Below are 17,090 nucleotides of genomic sequence, written 5' to 3'. Positions count from 1 at the left end.
GGAAGATGGGAAATGGGAGGAAAGAGGAAAGGCCTAGATGTTCTCCTTGATGCTATATATTAAAGGTTTAAAAGATTGTTTAGAGGAGGATCTTTTTGTTTTCTTGGCACACCATCTACCAACATTCTCTTTCTGGAATGGTTTCTGCTTTTTCCTGCCAAGCTAAGCCTAGAGAGAGATGTTCAGTTATCTAATAAAACACAAGACTCAAAGACTTCATTTTCCTTAGTTCTCTTCTAGGATTAAGTCAGGGAAGGGATAAAATTGGTCACAAGTGACCCAGTACTTGGTTACCGGTGCAATGAGAAATTTAGAAAAATAGTACACTTTTATGACTGTCAGTTCACAGTCACTCAAATCAGAACTGGAATGCCACAAAAACAACTCCCTGTTAGCCCAGAGAAAAAAAAAGACAGTAAAGGGGAAATTCAGATTAGTCACAAAGAAGTCCCCCGCCTGCCTGCCTGCGAAGGCTGTTGCACTAAAGTGGAGAGAGTCCGCTCTGCCCTTTCAATCGCCTCTTCTCTCTTCCCAGGACCTGCTTGGCTTCTCATCAAAACAGCCTTTCTCTGCCCTCTTCTCCTTTGTGAAGAGGAGGTTCCCCTTGGTTGCAATTGGTACCTTCCTTCCCTACACACAGAGTGAAGATGGAAGGGATCCAGCCCCAAGAGGGGTCAGTGGATAAGGCACCGAAGCAGAGGTTCCTGAGGTCCAAGTTTTTGCTGTTCTCCCTCATTCAGGGCCTGGGGCTGCTCCTATTTCTTCTCTATGTCTACCTGCACTTCTCTGCCTCCCAGGTAAGCAGCACTTCTCAACTCTGTGCAGCTACTCGGAAGTGGTCTGGTGCCCAGATGTTGAGTTCTTTCCCTCTCTAGTATTGGCAAGATAATTCAGCATCCTCCTGTCTCTTCCTTCCTTCTTTTCAGTTATGGCAAGGTAGGGCAGGGCCACTGTTTCCGGACTGTTCTTTCTCCTATGCACGTTACAAGAATTTGGTTTGATGCTTCATCAGGAAAGGCAGAGGAAGTCTGCAGAGACCCTTCTTTCCTTCCCTGCTGAATTCAGAACCTTCACCCCTAATCTCATTTCCCTGGCCACTTGAGGGGGCTGGCTCTGCTGAACGGTCAGTGGTGCCTGGCAGGCTACAGGTGCTTAGGAATGGGGCAACCCAGCTGGCAGACAGCACTGCTTCCATGCCATCCTCTCTAGGGTCCCCATTAGGAGATTCAAGTTTCTTTTATGCATTTGTTTGGTCCATTGGTTCCATTATGAAAAATGCTTTTTTTGTTTTGTTTGTTTGTTTGTTTGTTTGTTTTGCTAAAGAGGTGTTTTTCTTGGCTCCTGGGCTGGGCTGATCCTGTCATCCTGGTTAGAAGTCTCCCTAGGAGTCTACTATTTCCCAATGACCTCCTCCTAGTTAAAGCAGGACAAGATGAGCAGAGACCTAGGAAATGCCTGGGCTTGTCTTTGCCCTCAGGAAATAGGGGGTTTTGATGTTCAGAGGCTTGTGAGGATATGGTTGTGATTACTGTGCTCATGTCTTCTAATTCAATGTGGAAGGCTAATGCCATGCTCAAGTCTGTAGCCCAGAAGTTGTGTTGTGGGTTCTTTGGTTATTTTTTGACCACACCCGAGAAATCAGGGACCATATGGGATGCTGTGTATTCAACCCAGTCAGTTGCATGCATGACAAATGCCCTCCCCATTGTCCTGTTGATCCAGCTCTGGTGTGTTGTGTTTTGTGTGGTAGTTTAGTTTTCTCTCTCTCTCTCTCTCTCTCTCTCTCTCTCTCTCTCTCTCTCTCTCTCTCTCTCTCTAAACATATGGAATTTAAAATATACCTGAATTGCTTACAATTTACCAGTCTAACTACATCTATTACAGAAGAATGGTAACAAGCATGATTTCACATAATAGACTTCCTTGGATAAAATAATTGCTTGCATGGCTGGTTCTGTAAAATTAGACAAAACTGTGAAAGTCCTTTTCAGAAATCAACTTTCCCTTTAGGTCAGTTTATTTAGTAACCTCTGGGTTGATTTCTCACCACTGGGTTTTGTTTTCTTGGCATCTGTGAAAAGCGGAAGCTTTTGTTTTAGAAATTCAGAAAAAAGAATAAGCCTCATGCATTCTTCATATAATCCACTTCCCTATTTGATTGTTTTTAAACATGAGGTTTGTCTAACAATACCTTGTAACCATATAGCATATCTATTCATAAAACAGGCACAAATTTTGCAAATTAGAACTTGTTTTGTCTCAGCTTACATAGCAGGGTTGGGGTAAATAAAATTTGCATGTATATTTGGATATAAGGATATCTTGGTCCCCAAAACCTATGCTCAGTTTGTGCTTGTTTCAAGTATCAGACTTCTAGTCTTATTTGGGACTTAATGTGATAAGCATGTGAATTATACCCATGTACCAGGGCTATGGAAGTAGGTCCATTAACAATCTGCATGTGCTCATGATTTATTGCTTCAACCAATTAATCATTTGCACACTCTGCCACTGTTAAAGCTTCCAATTATTTTTGGATGGGTAAAGCTCCAGGGACCCTTGCTGGAAGTTGGTGCAGTGAATGGCCTCATCTCTTCAGCCCCAAATGTTTAACATCTTGGAACATTTTACAACTAAGAATGAAGTGAAGGTCCCTGGGAATTAGTTTGTGATAGGTATTCAGAATTAGCATTGTAGTTCCTATCACTTGGAACTTTATGTAATCTGCCCATTTCTTTTTTTAAAATTTTTATTGTTAACTTATCTTTATTTAAATACCGTGATTACAAATATTATTGTAGTTGTATGATTACAGTCATGTAAAGAACACCCTCCTTCACCAGTGCAAGATTCCCCTGCCTATTTCATTTAAATAAATTTCATTTTATGACAAGATGTTTTAAATTATAGATGAATTGGCCATTTGGGCATTTTAAAAGTAGCACTAGAAAATTTTTAAACCCCCATTGTTAATTTAGTATATTTTTAATTTTGGGGGCAGGCTATATCAATCCCAGTGATGTTTAGGGGTCCATTTAGTACTGGGTGGGGGTTAATTTAGGCCTCCTGAGATAAAGCATGCTCTCGAACCCATTGAGCCAACTTTCTGGCCCAAGCATTTGAAATACATATTTGTTTATTTAGAAGCTCTTTAAAAAGTTACAGAACATTGTATGTAAGAAAAAGCAACTCACTGAAAGACATGAGGACAACCATTTACTTTAGCTCTAGTGGGTGCCTAAAGGCTTTCTGGTCAGAACAGCAAATTCCTCTGAATTGTTGAACATGAGTTTGGGGAAGTGGTAAAAGATGAGGGAAAATGAGAGGTAAAGGCCGTTCACTAAGGGTCTGTCTTAAGACCATATCCCTAAGGAAGGTGTTGCATTCTATCTAATGTTACAGAAAACCCAGAGCACTTTTGCTTCTCTCCACGTTTTACTTCTATTGAAAGTTACGGCCTAGCACTAGGGGGTGCCACAGTAAAACAAACGCAGACTTTTTAGCCAGAACACAAGATCTTTCCCTGAGGAGCCTCAGAAAACTCTAAGGCTTTGCTTATTTACCTCCAAGAGGACAAACAATACTGTAGTGATATGAGATAATATTTCTACTAAAGTGGTATGTATGTACAGACCTTGGAATACTCAAATTGCTTTTATTCTGCCTACACTGTCCTTTCCCAGTCCATTTCTTTGGAAATAACCGGTACCCTTTACTCTGCAGAGAACCTTGCAGCTTCCCACTCACCTGAAAGCGCCCCAGGTGTTCAGGAAAATGACTGTTGAGTCTCACTAGGTGAGAGGAGTTCATAGCTGCAAAGGGAAGAAAATACCTGGGTGAATTCCCTCAATGACCTGAGTATTTTTATTCATTCTCAAAATTGGAGTTTTGTTAAGGAGCATTCAGAAATGTTGAGATGATTCTTCATGGACTGTTATCACAGATGCTGCCATTAAAGTATTCATCTTGTGCAATAGAACACACATCCAGATACCAGAGAGATTGATTCTATCTAGAGTTTTTGAGCTTTGTTGTTGTTGTTGTTTTTGTTTGATTGATTCTATCTAGAGTTCTTGAACATTTTGGGGTTTTTGTTTGTTTGTTTGTTTGTTTTTGGGCCACACTCAGTGATGCCCATGGGTTACTACTGGCTATACGCTCAGAAATCTCTCCTGGCTCAGGGGACCATATGGGACTCCGGGAATTGAATCCAGGTCTGTCCTGGGATAGCTGCTATTGCTCCGGCCCCACTGAACATTATTTTTAACTGCTCATGGCCACATTAGAGAACAAGAAGATTTATAAGAATGAAAAAGGCTCTGAAAGAGAAATCAAAAGTGACACTCTGACTTGCAGCACAGAAATGTATACTTACCTGTGCTTTTTCCATTACTGCAAATTTCAGTTACTGTGACAACTATAGCCTAAGAATATTACATACAGTAAAGTGTTTTAAGACACCATCTCTAAACAAAACAGTATTACTGTGCCTGTTTTATAAATGACACTAAATTTATCATAGCATGTATGTTTAGGAAGAACCACAGTACATATTAGGTTTGGAATTGCATGGATTCAGGAATTCATGTTGGTTTTGGAGCAGAAATCGCTGTTTAGTAGAGATATATGATCTAATTGCCCAGACTTACACCATGTGATGCTTGGACTATATGTGGTGCTAGGGATAGAGCCAGCGTCAGCAATGTCCAATATAGCCGTTAAGTGCCTTAACTCCCTTCTTTTTTTGGAGGGACGAGGGGGAGGGGTCACACCCGGCAGCGCTCAGGGGTTACTTTTTTTTTTTTTTTTTTTTTTTTTTTTTGGTTTTTGGGCCACACCCGTTTGACGCTCAGGGGTTACTCCTGGCTATGTGCTCAGAAATCGCCCCTGGCTTGGGGGAACCATATGGGACGCCGGGGGATCGAACCGCTGTCCGTTCCTTGGCTAGCGCTTGTAAGGCAGGCACCTTACCTCCAGCGCCACCGCCCGGCCCCAGGGGTTACTTTTATGCTCAGAAATCGCTCCTGCTTGGGGGACCATATGAGATGCTGGGGATTAACCCAGGTCCATCCTGGGTCAGCCATATGCAAGACAAGTGCATATTGCTCTGGCCCCAACATTGATCATGTTTTAACATCTTTTCCCATTTTCACTTGGGGAAAACAGGACACCTCCTGGTGACACTCAGCCAAACATACCAGTGGTTCAATGTAAGGGACAAGGATTTGGTGCTCCCTGGGATGGAGCCTGGGTCCTCTGATCCTGCTGTACCCACTTTCTGACTCAGAATCTTGGAGAGGGTAGACATGTTGGTGCCTGTTAACAGTGAGACAAACATGAGGGTTTCTCTGAGATTTGCTGCTGACACCGTGACTTGAAGCAATAAGAATTATGTAAAAAGACTACTTTTCTAGAAAAATTGGGGAAGAGATTTCTCAACTGTGATAAAGATATATATATGTAAAGATATATATATATATATATATATATATTTATCTTTTGGTTTGGGGACATACTTGGCAGTGCTGAGGATCATTTAGGGTGCAAGTCAAGCACCCTCCCTGGTCCCTATCTGCTGTGCTATCCATCCAGCCCTAAAGATTTTTATATTTAAAGGAGTATCTACAGACAGATTTTTAGCATCTGATCTTTAATTAGATGTCCTGACTAAAGGTGCAGGGAGTTTCATCACCCAGGGAGTGGAATCTCTGCTCCCACTCTGATGTCTGCCCACACAGGAAGAATTCCCTTCTCTTTTAAGTAGTGTAGGAAGGAGGAGAGCCTCAATGAGTCACAGCTGGGCTCAAAAATGATGGTTCCGGGCCAAGCACATGGAAACACATAACTTGAGCTGCCAATGGAACCTGGAACAGCTCTCAAAGAGCACATCACCCTCTCTCTTTAACCCCCTGTTCACAGGACTCTGTCCCCTGTTCACTGTATCCTAATGACCAACTGGCAAGTTCTGTAACTTCACGCATCTAAAAGGTCCCTGTTCTGGGATTTATCATTTTTGGGTGGTTTTGCAAAAATCTCTGAAAGACAAAACAACTTTTCAATGTTTCCAAAGTACCCTAATAAAGTGGGAAAGGAATGAGGTAGTAGGCACTGTTAGCTTTAATTTCTTCTGAAATATAAAACAGCAGGTAATGAAAAGTCAGTCTCACCCCCAATTCCTGACTTCAAGGTTCTAATTTCTTCTCCAGAGGCATTTTTTTTTTCATTGTCTTTCAGATAAACCATTAGCCATGTAAGCATTTTTCAATGCAAATAGCAATATACTTTATAATTTAACTCCTTAGCTCTTTTTACACTGAATATTTCTGTAGGTTCATACTGAGTTTTCAGTTCTTTTAAACATCAAATAACTGGGCCCGGAGAGATAGCACAGCGGCGTTTGCCTTGCAAGCATCTGATCCAGGACCAAAGGTGGTTGGTTCGAATCCCGGTGTCCCATATGGTCCCCCGTGCTTGCCAGAAGCTATTTCTGAGCAGACAGCCAGGAGTAACCCCTGAGCACTGCCAGGTGTGGCCCCCCCCAAAAAAAATAAATAAAATAAACATCAAATAACTACATTTTATGTTTTACCTACCAGGATTCTTCTTTCCATTGTGTTACTTCTTTTTGACTACTATGTACTGAACTTTTTTTTTTGACCACACCTAGCAGTGCTCAGGGTTTTACTCCTGGCTCTGCACTCAGGCAGATTCCTGACAGACTTGGGGGAACCTATACCCTTCTCCCTGTACTATTGTTCTGGCTCCTGATGTACTCAACTTTAAAGTTAGCTCTTTAAAGATCTGAGACGTGTGCAGGGAAAGAGTCAGTGTTTGAAAAAAAAAAAAAGTTTTTCTCTTTTGGTAAAGCAAATAGCTTTTACTAAAAAAAAATTCAGAGAAATGAGGAAGGGGTAGATATATGTTCAGGAGAGCCTAAACTTCTACAGATGGAAAAAAGGCCTTTAAAAGGCTACTTTACATTCTACTGAAAAGTCTGATTAGGCCACTCATTAGACCCAACACTACTGAAAGCAAGGAGACAGATGAGGAGGATATTCCAATCATTCCATGCTTGAAATCCTATTAGAAACAACTCTGTAAATTCATGCAGCCAGTTATCTTGTTAAGAAAGGCCAGTCCATAGACTTCTGGATTTCTTAAAGACTCTGTCATCCAAAACTCATATCTAAACAGTGTCATCCAAAGCTCATGTCTAAACAGTGACCAAAGATGAGTTTGGCAGAAATGAGAAAAGATCGCAAAAGCTTGTGTGAAACAGTAGAAGGTTTCTCACTTAGTTTGGGGGGACATCTCATTCCGGGAGCTGATAGGCAGTGTGGATCTGTCTTTCTTTAGAGAAAGAAGCCTTTCCTCAGACAAAATTTCTGGTTCTGGGATAGACTTGTCAATTCTGTTGGTTTTGTTTTTCTAAAAACATATCCTTTTTTCACTTCTCAGAGGTCATCTCAGAATTCATCAGTTCAGAGTATAAAAGTCCAGTTTACCAGTAAGTATCTTAATTTCTTCCAGAACCTTCTCTCCTGACACCACACATCTTTGTTGTTGGAATCTGCATATTTCATAGAAGGTATTGTCACTGGATAAGTCCAGAAGAGAACTGAAACATAAGAATGGTTAGATATCACATGAGGAAACCATGATTTAATCCATAACCATTCCTAGGATAAGCACCACTGGTTTCTAGATCAAGATGCACCTGTTTTTAAGGACATCCTAAATCTTCAGGGAAGTCTCCCTTGCCCTCTCCATAACATGCCCTATGGGCCCAAGCAAGAGTTACTAATTCTTTCATCTGGCAAGAGCCATGATGTCATTCAGGATATGGAAAGAAAAGGAATGGAAGCGGAGGCATTTGGGAACTTCCCTCCCCCACTCTGCCTATCCTTAGTTCATCTTCCTCTTTTCTTTGTGGGAGGGAACCTTCCAGGAAAATCCACAGGGCAGAGGAGAGGGAAGCTATGCTGAGACAAGGACACAGTGCCTGGCAATCTTGGAATGGAAGGGAGGGTAAGGGACATGCCTGCCTCCCTTCCCCTATGTTGCATCTACCTTACCAACCAGGAAAGCAAACACTAAAGTGGCCAATTGCTCCTGGCTCTCAAGGACAGGATTCTAAGCACTTCTGTTCCTGCCAGGAGCTGACTACCTGCTGAATCCTAGCCTAACAATTCCCCGGTAGCTTTGCTTGTTCCTTCCACTTGAGGGCTGAATAGAACTGTGCTCTCTCGAATTCTTCTCACAATTTCTCCTACCTGTCTATATATATTGGAAAGTCATTCCCTGATGCTCTAAGGATTTTTTTTTTGTTCTTGCCTTCCCCTCCTTAGGGTGTGAGGATGAGAAAGGCTTCATCATCACCCCCTCAATTAACAGCTCTATAAAGTTGGAGAACAACTCCATCGTCATCAACTGTGACGGCTTCTACCTCATCTCTCTGAAGGGCTACTTCTCCCAGAAGCTCAGCCTAGCTCTCCTCTACCGCCAGGAGCAAGAACCCCTCTTCTACAGTGAAGTTTCCTCTGTCAATTTCCTCACAGTGGCCTGGCTGGCTTACAAGGACAGAGTTTTCTTAAATGTGACCACTGACAGCACCTCCTGCAAAGACATCCAGGTGAACGGTGGCGAACTGATTCTCATTCACCAAAACCCTGGTGAATACTGTGCCAACTAATGTGCAGCAGGCAAGAGTTGGGGGCTCTTGCTTGTGAGTGGAGTGTTGTTCTCGGCATGTGGGACATGGCCACGAGCAGATCCTTTTGCTCCAGAAATGTAAGACTTGTCCCATCTGTCAGTTCACTTTATCCTCATCTCATCTCAGGCACCTTTAAAAGACATGTCTATCTTCCTACCTAGAGTCTGGAAGAGCTAAATAAAAGCAACAATATAATAAGCTCTGTGTGGCTTGATCTAGGCCAGTTTCCCTGGAGGACCCTGGGTACGGCTTCACTGAACTGGACTATTGCCTGCTACATCACTCCGGATATGCCCAATTCAGCAAAAGCTGTGAAGGCACTGAATGAGAAGTCAGCAGATGACACTGGTTTCTGACTAGTTCATTCATTAACGAAGGGACCTTGGGCAAGTAATTTTCATTTTTGAACCATTCTTCTTTTGTGAAAATACATACTACTACTTGGTACTACCTGCTGTGAATCAAGATGTGTAATCTCTTCAATGAACAACCAAATCCCTTTCCTCTGCTTTCTTGGTGATTTAAGTTTATATTTGTTTTAAAGCAAATTGGACAGATCCCATATTTAAAACCATAATTTTGTATTTAGCGTTTTCCTGCTTTCAGAGTTTACATGAAAACAAATAAATGACCTCAGAATTTACTATTACTGGGTAAGAATGGTAGAATCATTTATCTTCTCTTCTTTTATTGTTTGATTTTGAGTGACATGCATTGGTACTTAGGAATATTGGATGGAACTTGGGTCTACAAAACAAGTGCCTCTTATCTTCTACATTATTTCTCCAACCCGTTTCTTCCTTTTGGTTTGAATCTGGATCTCACTCATGCAAAGCATGTACTGAGACTGCTGTGTTCTCTCTACACCCTGATAATCTTATTTTCATTACAGTAACTGGATGCACATTTTTTCAAATACATAATTAACAAATTACTATACTTGGCACAATGTTAAGCAAATAACAATGAACAGTACATTTATGTGTGAATGAAAAACGTGTCTTAAAACAGCAGGGGCAGAGAAATGATGTTGCTACTGCTACTAACTGATTCAATGTGGTGCCACCTGTCATTTTTTACTCTAGTGATGCCATAGCTGAAGGATGGTATCTTCACTGATATCTGATTATTACAATGCTGACTGCCTTCAATTCAGGTCCATCCCTCCTCCCTCTACACTGTGACTGATTTTGGTCTAGATGAGTTGTATGGAAATAGCTCCCAAAGTCTAAATTGTCACTTTTCTGATGGTAACTATTTTCTATGGAAATCATATTTTGTTAGACAAATCTCACAAACCATCAATATCTGTTTACAGACAAGCAATTACATCATGCTAAAATGCACCATAACTTCATTGTCCATCCAAAAAGTTCTATACAGGATGGAAGTGCTGTTTTTTGCAGAGATGGAGTTCAGCCAGGGACTTATTGCAGGAGACTTTTGTGAGAGAAGTTTCTGCCAGTTGGCATTGTTGCAGGTCAGCCCCTGAGAGGTTGACTGATGGAGGGATGGAGGATGAGGTCTTTCCCCTCCAGCTCGGAGCACGCGTCTGCCACCCTGTCCAGCCGATGGTTCTGAGGTGAAACGGTGGGTAAACAGCTCTCAGACAGTCAGGCTTGTGGAAATATTAGCTTTATTCGGTGGACAAGACTGAAGTCCAAAGACTCAGCATAAGTTCCAGACAAAAGCCTCTCGCCTTCCACAGACCCTTGTTTTTATCCCCCAGAATCAGGTACCACCCAATGGTGGGATCAAATACCACCCAATGGTGGAAGCAGAATCAGGTACCACCCTAGGATGGGGGCAGAATGCCAGGTCACACCCTAGGGTAGGGCACAATCACCAATCAGGGTAGGGTCAGTAACATAATAATCCCCTAAAATATTTACATACACAACAGGTATTAGTTTAGAAAAACTGTGATTTCCATCTGGTTTGGCTGACATGAGAACTCACTTCTGTATCATCCCTAAAGACTTACTGGGAGGGAGTGAAATTAGCTAAAGCACTCAAAACAGCATGTCTCAAACACAGTCTAGACACACAGACAGTTGGGTTGATACTCACATTCCATAAGAAGATCTTGTCTGGAAGAATCAATTTCCCTGCCAAAGTTAAGTGCTTTGAAAATTCTCAAATTATAATTAGAGCTCATCATAGGATTTTTTGCCAGAATATCTCAGTGGCTCTGGCATACCCAGTCACTTCCTTACTAAAAGCTTCCTTCTGATGGGTAGAGGGGCACTGATGCCCGGGGAACCTAGTGAAGAAAATGAAGCTATGCTAGGAGGGTAAAAGTAAAAATAAGAGACACAATACAGGTGCCCTTCAGGAACATAGTTTGGCAAGTGAAAATTTTTTAAACTTGAGGGTATAGAAAGCTCAGTTCAATTAATTTCTTGCTTCAGGTTCCCAATGCTATACTAGGGAACCTGGCGGGGTTGTGAGCTGTACAAAGGCAGCAAAATAAAATGACTGGCATGGGCCCATAATTAGAATCAAGGGGCTATCAATTTACATTGAAACTTTATCAGTGTGTCCTTAGGTTAGTTGCTTCATTCTAGATCTCATGCTCATAGCTCTGTTCCACTATCATGCCAATGGGAAGCTTGTTGCACCAGGCCACCTATAGAAGGCTCTAATTTCAGTTCACAGTTCATGATAGTTTGGAGATATTTAATTATCTATCGATGAAACATGTATAACCACAGTCTCTACGACATAGGATCTTTTTCAGAAGAGCCTCAGAGTGTAGTGAAAGATGAGTAAACGAAATATCTCATATTCTCAGCAAAGATTTGTATTAACTAGGGAGTACATTTATTATTTGATATTCTACTAGCCTAATAAAGGTTTCAAAATACCAAAACAGACTTTCCATTCTACAGATGAGAGAGCAAGGCTTCACACATACAGAGTTCTAACTGTGCACCCAGTTTTCTGTTTAATAACCCCAGTTGCTCCTGTGGTTCCGGTGGGCCCCATGGGCTAAGTCCAAACCAAAGGGACTTGAGTCATTTCCTAGCCCCAAGGCTCCTCTCCTCCCAGACAAAGGCATCTGTGATGCCTTCTTCAGCCTGGCTCTACACTGGATTTTGCTAGGTGTCCTCTCCACCACTCTGCACCAGCCATAAGGTCCCTGCAACTTTGACTCTTTATAGCAGCTAGGACTCCTCAACTAAAACACTTGGGAAAAGAAGTAACTTTCATATAGAACTACTCACAGAACCCTACTAGGATACAAAAATTTCTGGATTCTTTCTGGAGCTTTTGCAAATTTGGCCCAAGACAGTAGAATTGTCTAAGAGCTACAATGGAACAACAGGTGGAAAGGAGACTTTCAGTCTCCTGACAAGAACAAAAACAGGCCCTGGAGACCCATGCGTAGGTGGGAACTCAGTAGCAGGAAAAGGAGGTGTGGGCTAGAGGAGTAGGACTCCCACACTCAGTGTCTCCTGTGTGTCACCATCCCCTTGGACCAGGTTGCTAAGCCTGATTTACCCTCAGTGCTATTGCTAATTCAAGTTCCTAAGAGGCTGCTTAAATGCTTGGCATTAGTAAGGTAAGAGTTCTTTGTTACCAAGAAGACCAATAAAAATCCATCTAACCAGGGAATGGGGTTTCCATCAAGAGTGCTTGTCTCCATGGAGCAGTGTCTCCCCTTCTGCAGGAAACCTAAGCCTTCTCTCACTTCTCTCACTTCTAGTTTGGAATACTGTATAACTTAGTAGTTGTTGGTTTTATTTTGTTTGTTTGTTTTCTTTTTGTTTTTCAGGCCACACCCATTTGATGCTCAGGGGTTACTCCTGGCTAAGCGCTCAGAAATTGCCCCTGGCTTAGGGGGACCATATGGGACGCCGGGGGATCGAACCGTGGTCTCGATCTTTCCTTGGCTAGCGCTTGCAAGGCAGACACCTTACCTCTAGCACCACCTCCTTGGCCCCAACTTAGTAGTTGTTACTCAACTTCTCTGGATTGTTCTGCCCTGGTTTATCAAAGCTCATGACAAAGCTGTTGTAAGATCAAAATCAAAGTTGAAAAAGTTTGATCAAGTACAAAGCATTCAGAAAAGCTGAGAGGAAGGACCATGATCTGTAGCAAACCTCTGTCAGGCAGGGCCTGCAGCTGTGGTACCTGGACACAGGAACTCAGGGGCAGTGGGAGAAGAACAAGCAGGCTGGGGACACAGAGAGGCAGCTTCAAGGGTAGCACATGCACTTTCTCTGCAGGAAGCCTCAGTTCAACCTCAGTACTGCTCAGACTGACTCCCCAGCATCTCCACCCATGCACCAAGGGAGAGGGCCCCAAAACAAACAAAAGAAACAGATATAATGGATCCCTGGGGCCTCCTCAGGGGGATACACTAAGCTTAACAGATCAGGACAGCTCAAAGCTAGGTGTGTGCAAAGCCGCAGAGAAAGCTAAGGCTAGAATAGATGCCAGTAGTAAGACAAATCAGACGTTCTCATAACAAGGAACCTTCAGGACGCAGTCCAAGAATCCTCATAGTCACCTGAGTTTTTACTATTAAAAATGAGAAGATGAGCACAGGAAGCAGACAGGTCTGGAAAGGATGAAGGAAGTGAGCAGAATGAGAGCAAACAAACCTTGTGGAAAAGACATGCCACAAAGAAATAAGGCCAAGAGTCATCACCCTGCAGTAGACTGTCCTCAAGGAAAGGGATGATGAGAAAGAAAAGGAAGAACATGGAAGAAGGATTAGTGGAGCCAAGTGAGCCCACAGCAAATGGCTTCAGAGTTCAGGTGGTTCGGTCACTGGGGGAAGTAATTATGCAGGGTTCTCCCCAACCAGCCCCTCAAATAGGGAGCTACACCCAGACAGGGACAACTCAGAGTGAACCCCAACACATTTGGGATTTCTGCTTTTCCACTTCTCTCTGTTCCTGTTTCAGAAGCTTGTGGGGGTCTAGGTGATGGAATGCGGGAGGACCCTACCCCACATGCATCAGGTGGGAATGTAAAGTGGGCCAACCTCTGTGGGAAACAATATGGAGATGCCTCAAAACATTGCAAATAGAACTCTCCGTGTTCCAGCAATGACTTTGGTTTTCTATTCCCAGAACACAAATACATGAACCCTGAGACATTTGCACATGCCAAGGCACCTACAAAAGCTGAATCTTGGAGGACACTGTGCTAGATATGGTTACAAATGGCAACTATACAGCTACAACCTTCTGCAACAACAAGGAAGGAAGTAGAGAGGGTCAGGCTATGTGAAGTAAGTCAAAAGGAGGAAAACAAACACCAGATTATCTTCTTCCTATGTGGGATATAAAGAAACAAAGTCCATGTACAATGTTCAGTGAAAATTAATCTTAGACTCTGATGACTTCACAACTGAAGTTTCCAGGGAAAGGAGATGTGCTAACAGGTGGTGTGGTGGGATTTGGCACTGTGATGGTGGGTGTGGTGGCAACATGGCACCCAAAACTTTCCAGACATTTACACCCTTGTAAACTGATGTGGGTTCAATAACAGTATCCACAAAATGAGAGGATGGTGCTGTATGTAGGGAAATGAGGGGGCAGCTTGAGAATCAAGCTGGTGGATGCCTTAATTGTTCTTTTCTATACTCAAGACAGCTCAGGGTGCAGGCTGAAGAGGCTCCACTTCCTGAGAGTTCTGAAAGGGGCCCTGTCATGCTAACATGCTGTAGTACCTGAGTTTTGAGTGTAATCTCAAGCATCCAAGCCCCTACATTTGGGGAGTGGGCCTGCTGAGGGGGGCACCCCTTCGCCCAGTGGAGAGGCTGCTTCTCTCCAGATACGTTCACCATCAGGTCCACTGTTCCGGGGTCTGAGAAGACACTCCCTAAGGCCCCCCTTCCCGCCAAACATACTCAGCTTCCTTCCTTGCTGGGTCTGGCCTCATGTGCGTGTCTTTGAGAATCCTCTGCATTCGACCTTCTCTCCCATACTCTAACTCAAAAACACGCATACATGTAGACAGCATTGTCCCTTAAAAATCAGGGTCCCTATTCACCTTATCAGGACTTCCTGGAGCTGCTGCCCCCCCACATGCTCTGTGCATAAGAAAATATGCATATGCATGCTTAAGAGAGAAATAAAAAGGAAAGGTTCTTGTCAGAAAATGGCAAACATCTAAAAATAAAGCTTTCCTTCATATCCCCTACACAGACATGATGCAAGCTTATCAAGTTGAGCAAGAATTGACGTTTTCTGACACAATTTCTGGTCCCCTGATCTTTCTTTGTTCTTTCCCATCAATGTTTTTCACTATGTGAGTTCTGGGAAGTGCCCCTTAGGTGAGATTTGTTGAACAAGTATCACAGATGTGTTCTGGAAATCTCATGATTCTTTCATTTTATATATATAGACAGCTGTTCTTTAGATTTTATGGTGTGGTGAAGAGACAAAGGAGATAGTAATGAGACAGATGCATCCCTGGAATGAATGAAGATCTAGTAGTTGACTGAAGAGTGATGCTAAAATTGAGCAGAAAATATGTGTTAGCAGCCTTAAGATTATGCATATTCAGATAACTCAGTGTTCTTTTATCCAAACACATTTTTTTCTTTTCTTTTTTTTCTTTGTGTGTGCGTGAGTGCATGAGTGTGTGTGTGTGTGTGTGTGTGTGTGTGTGTGTTTGAGCCACACCTGGTGGTGCTCCTAGTTCTATTCTCAGCAATTCCCTCCTGACAGACTCGGGAGACCATATGGGATGCTGGGGATAGGACCCGGGTCCATCCTGGTTTGGCTGGGTGCAAGGCAAATGCCCTACCACTGTGCTATTGTTCCAGCCCCAGCACTTTTTTTCACTATTTTTTTCTATTCTGATACAGATTAGAGCAGCTAAGTCATATATATTGAGCTAATCATGTAGTCATAGTTTCCAGGAGAGGATTCATAGTCTTTGTGTAAAAATGAAGGTGATCACTCTTGGGAAGCTGTGAATTACTGGGGAAATAAAACATGAGTCTTTTTTCCCCCCATAGATTAAGTTGTTCATGATTGAGTTACCCTTGTATAATGTACAACAACAACAACCTCACCAATATACATTTCCAGCCACCAATGCCCCCAGTTTCCCTCTCCCCCTCCCCATGCCCTCTCCCCTTCCTGTTTCTGGAGCATATCTCTCTCTTTGTTTCTCTTCCTCTTTCTCTTCTTTAGTTTTTTTTCCTTTTAGACACTTTGATTTGCAGTACAGTGCACATTTTCTGCCAACAATGTCCCCAGTTTCCCTACCATCTACTCTCCCCTGCATGCCTCTGGACAGTATTTTATTTCTCCCTCTCTTCTTTTTTGACTCCGTGGTTTGCACTATTGTTAATGAAGGGCATCGTGCATGTCATATTATCCCCTTTTAGCACCCAGTTCTTGTCCAGAATGATCAGTTCCAACTATCTTTGTCATAGTGACCCTTCTCTACTCTAGCTGCACACTCTGCTCTTTGTGCCAAGCTTCCTACCATGAACTTGTCCTCCTGATCCTCATCTCTATTGTCTCTGAATATTAATTACCATAAAACATGAGTTTTAAAGTGCAAACAAAGCAAAGACTTTATCTCAGACCGCACACTTTATTTTTATTTTTTTGATTTTGGGGGACGCTCAGAAGTTATTCCCGGCTACGTGCTCAGAAATTGCTCCTGGCTTGGGGGACCATATGGGACACTGGGGGATCGAACCACGGTACATCCTAGGTTAGCGTGTGCAAGGCAAACGCCCTACCACTTGTTCCACCACACCAGCCCCCACACACTTTATTTGACCTTAGTTCTCATATTCATGTTTTGTGTGATGACCAGTTACTTTTCTGAAACAGAAATATTACACATCCACTTAAACCACATTAAGGATTCCTTGAGTCAATTGTGCTGGCTGGGTTCAAACATGGTGACTGCATTTGTTTTTTTCTACTAAAGTCCAGTTTCATATATAAGCAGAACCATCATACCAAATACAATCTTTTGTGTTTGGCTTACTTAGCATAATGTTTCCAAGGCATGTCTGTATTTTAGCATACAATATATTCTTTTTTTTTTTTTTTTTTTTTTTGGTTTTTGGGTCACACCCAGCGGTGCTCAGGGGTTACTCCTGACTATCTGCTCAGAAATAGCTCCTGGCAGGCACGGGAGACCATATGGGACACCGGGATTCGAACCAACCACCTTAGGTCCTGGATCGGCTGATTGCAAGGCAAACACCGCTGTGCTATCTCTCTGGGCCCATACAATATATTCTTATATAAGAAACAATACCACTTATTTGTATACTTAGTAATTTGCTTTCCTCACTTATCTATTAATATGCATTTGGGTTTCTGAGGGCCTGGAGAGTGGAGAACAGTTGCTCTGATAGAGTCACTGTTCTCAGGGTGCTGCAAGG

General features: G+C 42.7%; 1 protein-coding gene across 1 annotated transcript; it reads left to right on the top strand.

Moving 5' to 3' along the window:
- Positions 1-647: 647 nt before the first annotated feature.
- TNFSF4 (TNF superfamily member 4) lies at positions 648-8,692 on the top strand. The gene is made up of 3 exons (XM_049776644.1): positions 648-797; positions 7,459-7,507; positions 8,349-8,692. Exons 1-3 carry the CDS (start codon positions 648-650, stop codon positions 8,690-8,692), a joined length of 543 nt encoding a protein of 180 aa, XP_049632601.1.
- Positions 8,693-17,090: the final 8,398 nt, after the last annotated feature.

Source organism: Suncus etruscus, chromosome 7 (genome assembly GCF_024139225.1).
Source record: "Suncus etruscus isolate mSunEtr1 chromosome 7, mSunEtr1.pri.cur, whole genome shotgun sequence".
NCBI classification, from domain to species: Eukaryota; Metazoa; Chordata; class Mammalia; order Eulipotyphla; family Soricidae; genus Suncus; species Suncus etruscus.
This window is presented reverse-complemented; position numbering and strand designations above follow the sequence as displayed.

Excerpts from the sequence above, each read along its gene's own strand:
- TNFSF4 (XM_049776644.1), top strand. The coding sequence starts at position 648 with ATGGAAGGGATCCAGCCCCAAGAGGGGTCAGTGGATAAGGCACCGAAG. Across the intron at positions 798-7,458 it reads TGCACTTCTCTGCCTCCCAG|AGGTCATCTCAGAATTCATC; the intron begins GTAAGCAGCACT and ends TTCACTTCTCAG. Across the intron at positions 7,508-8,348 it reads TATAAAAGTCCAGTTTACCA|GGTGTGAGGATGAGAAAGGC; the intron begins GTAAGTATCTTA and ends TCCCCTCCTTAG.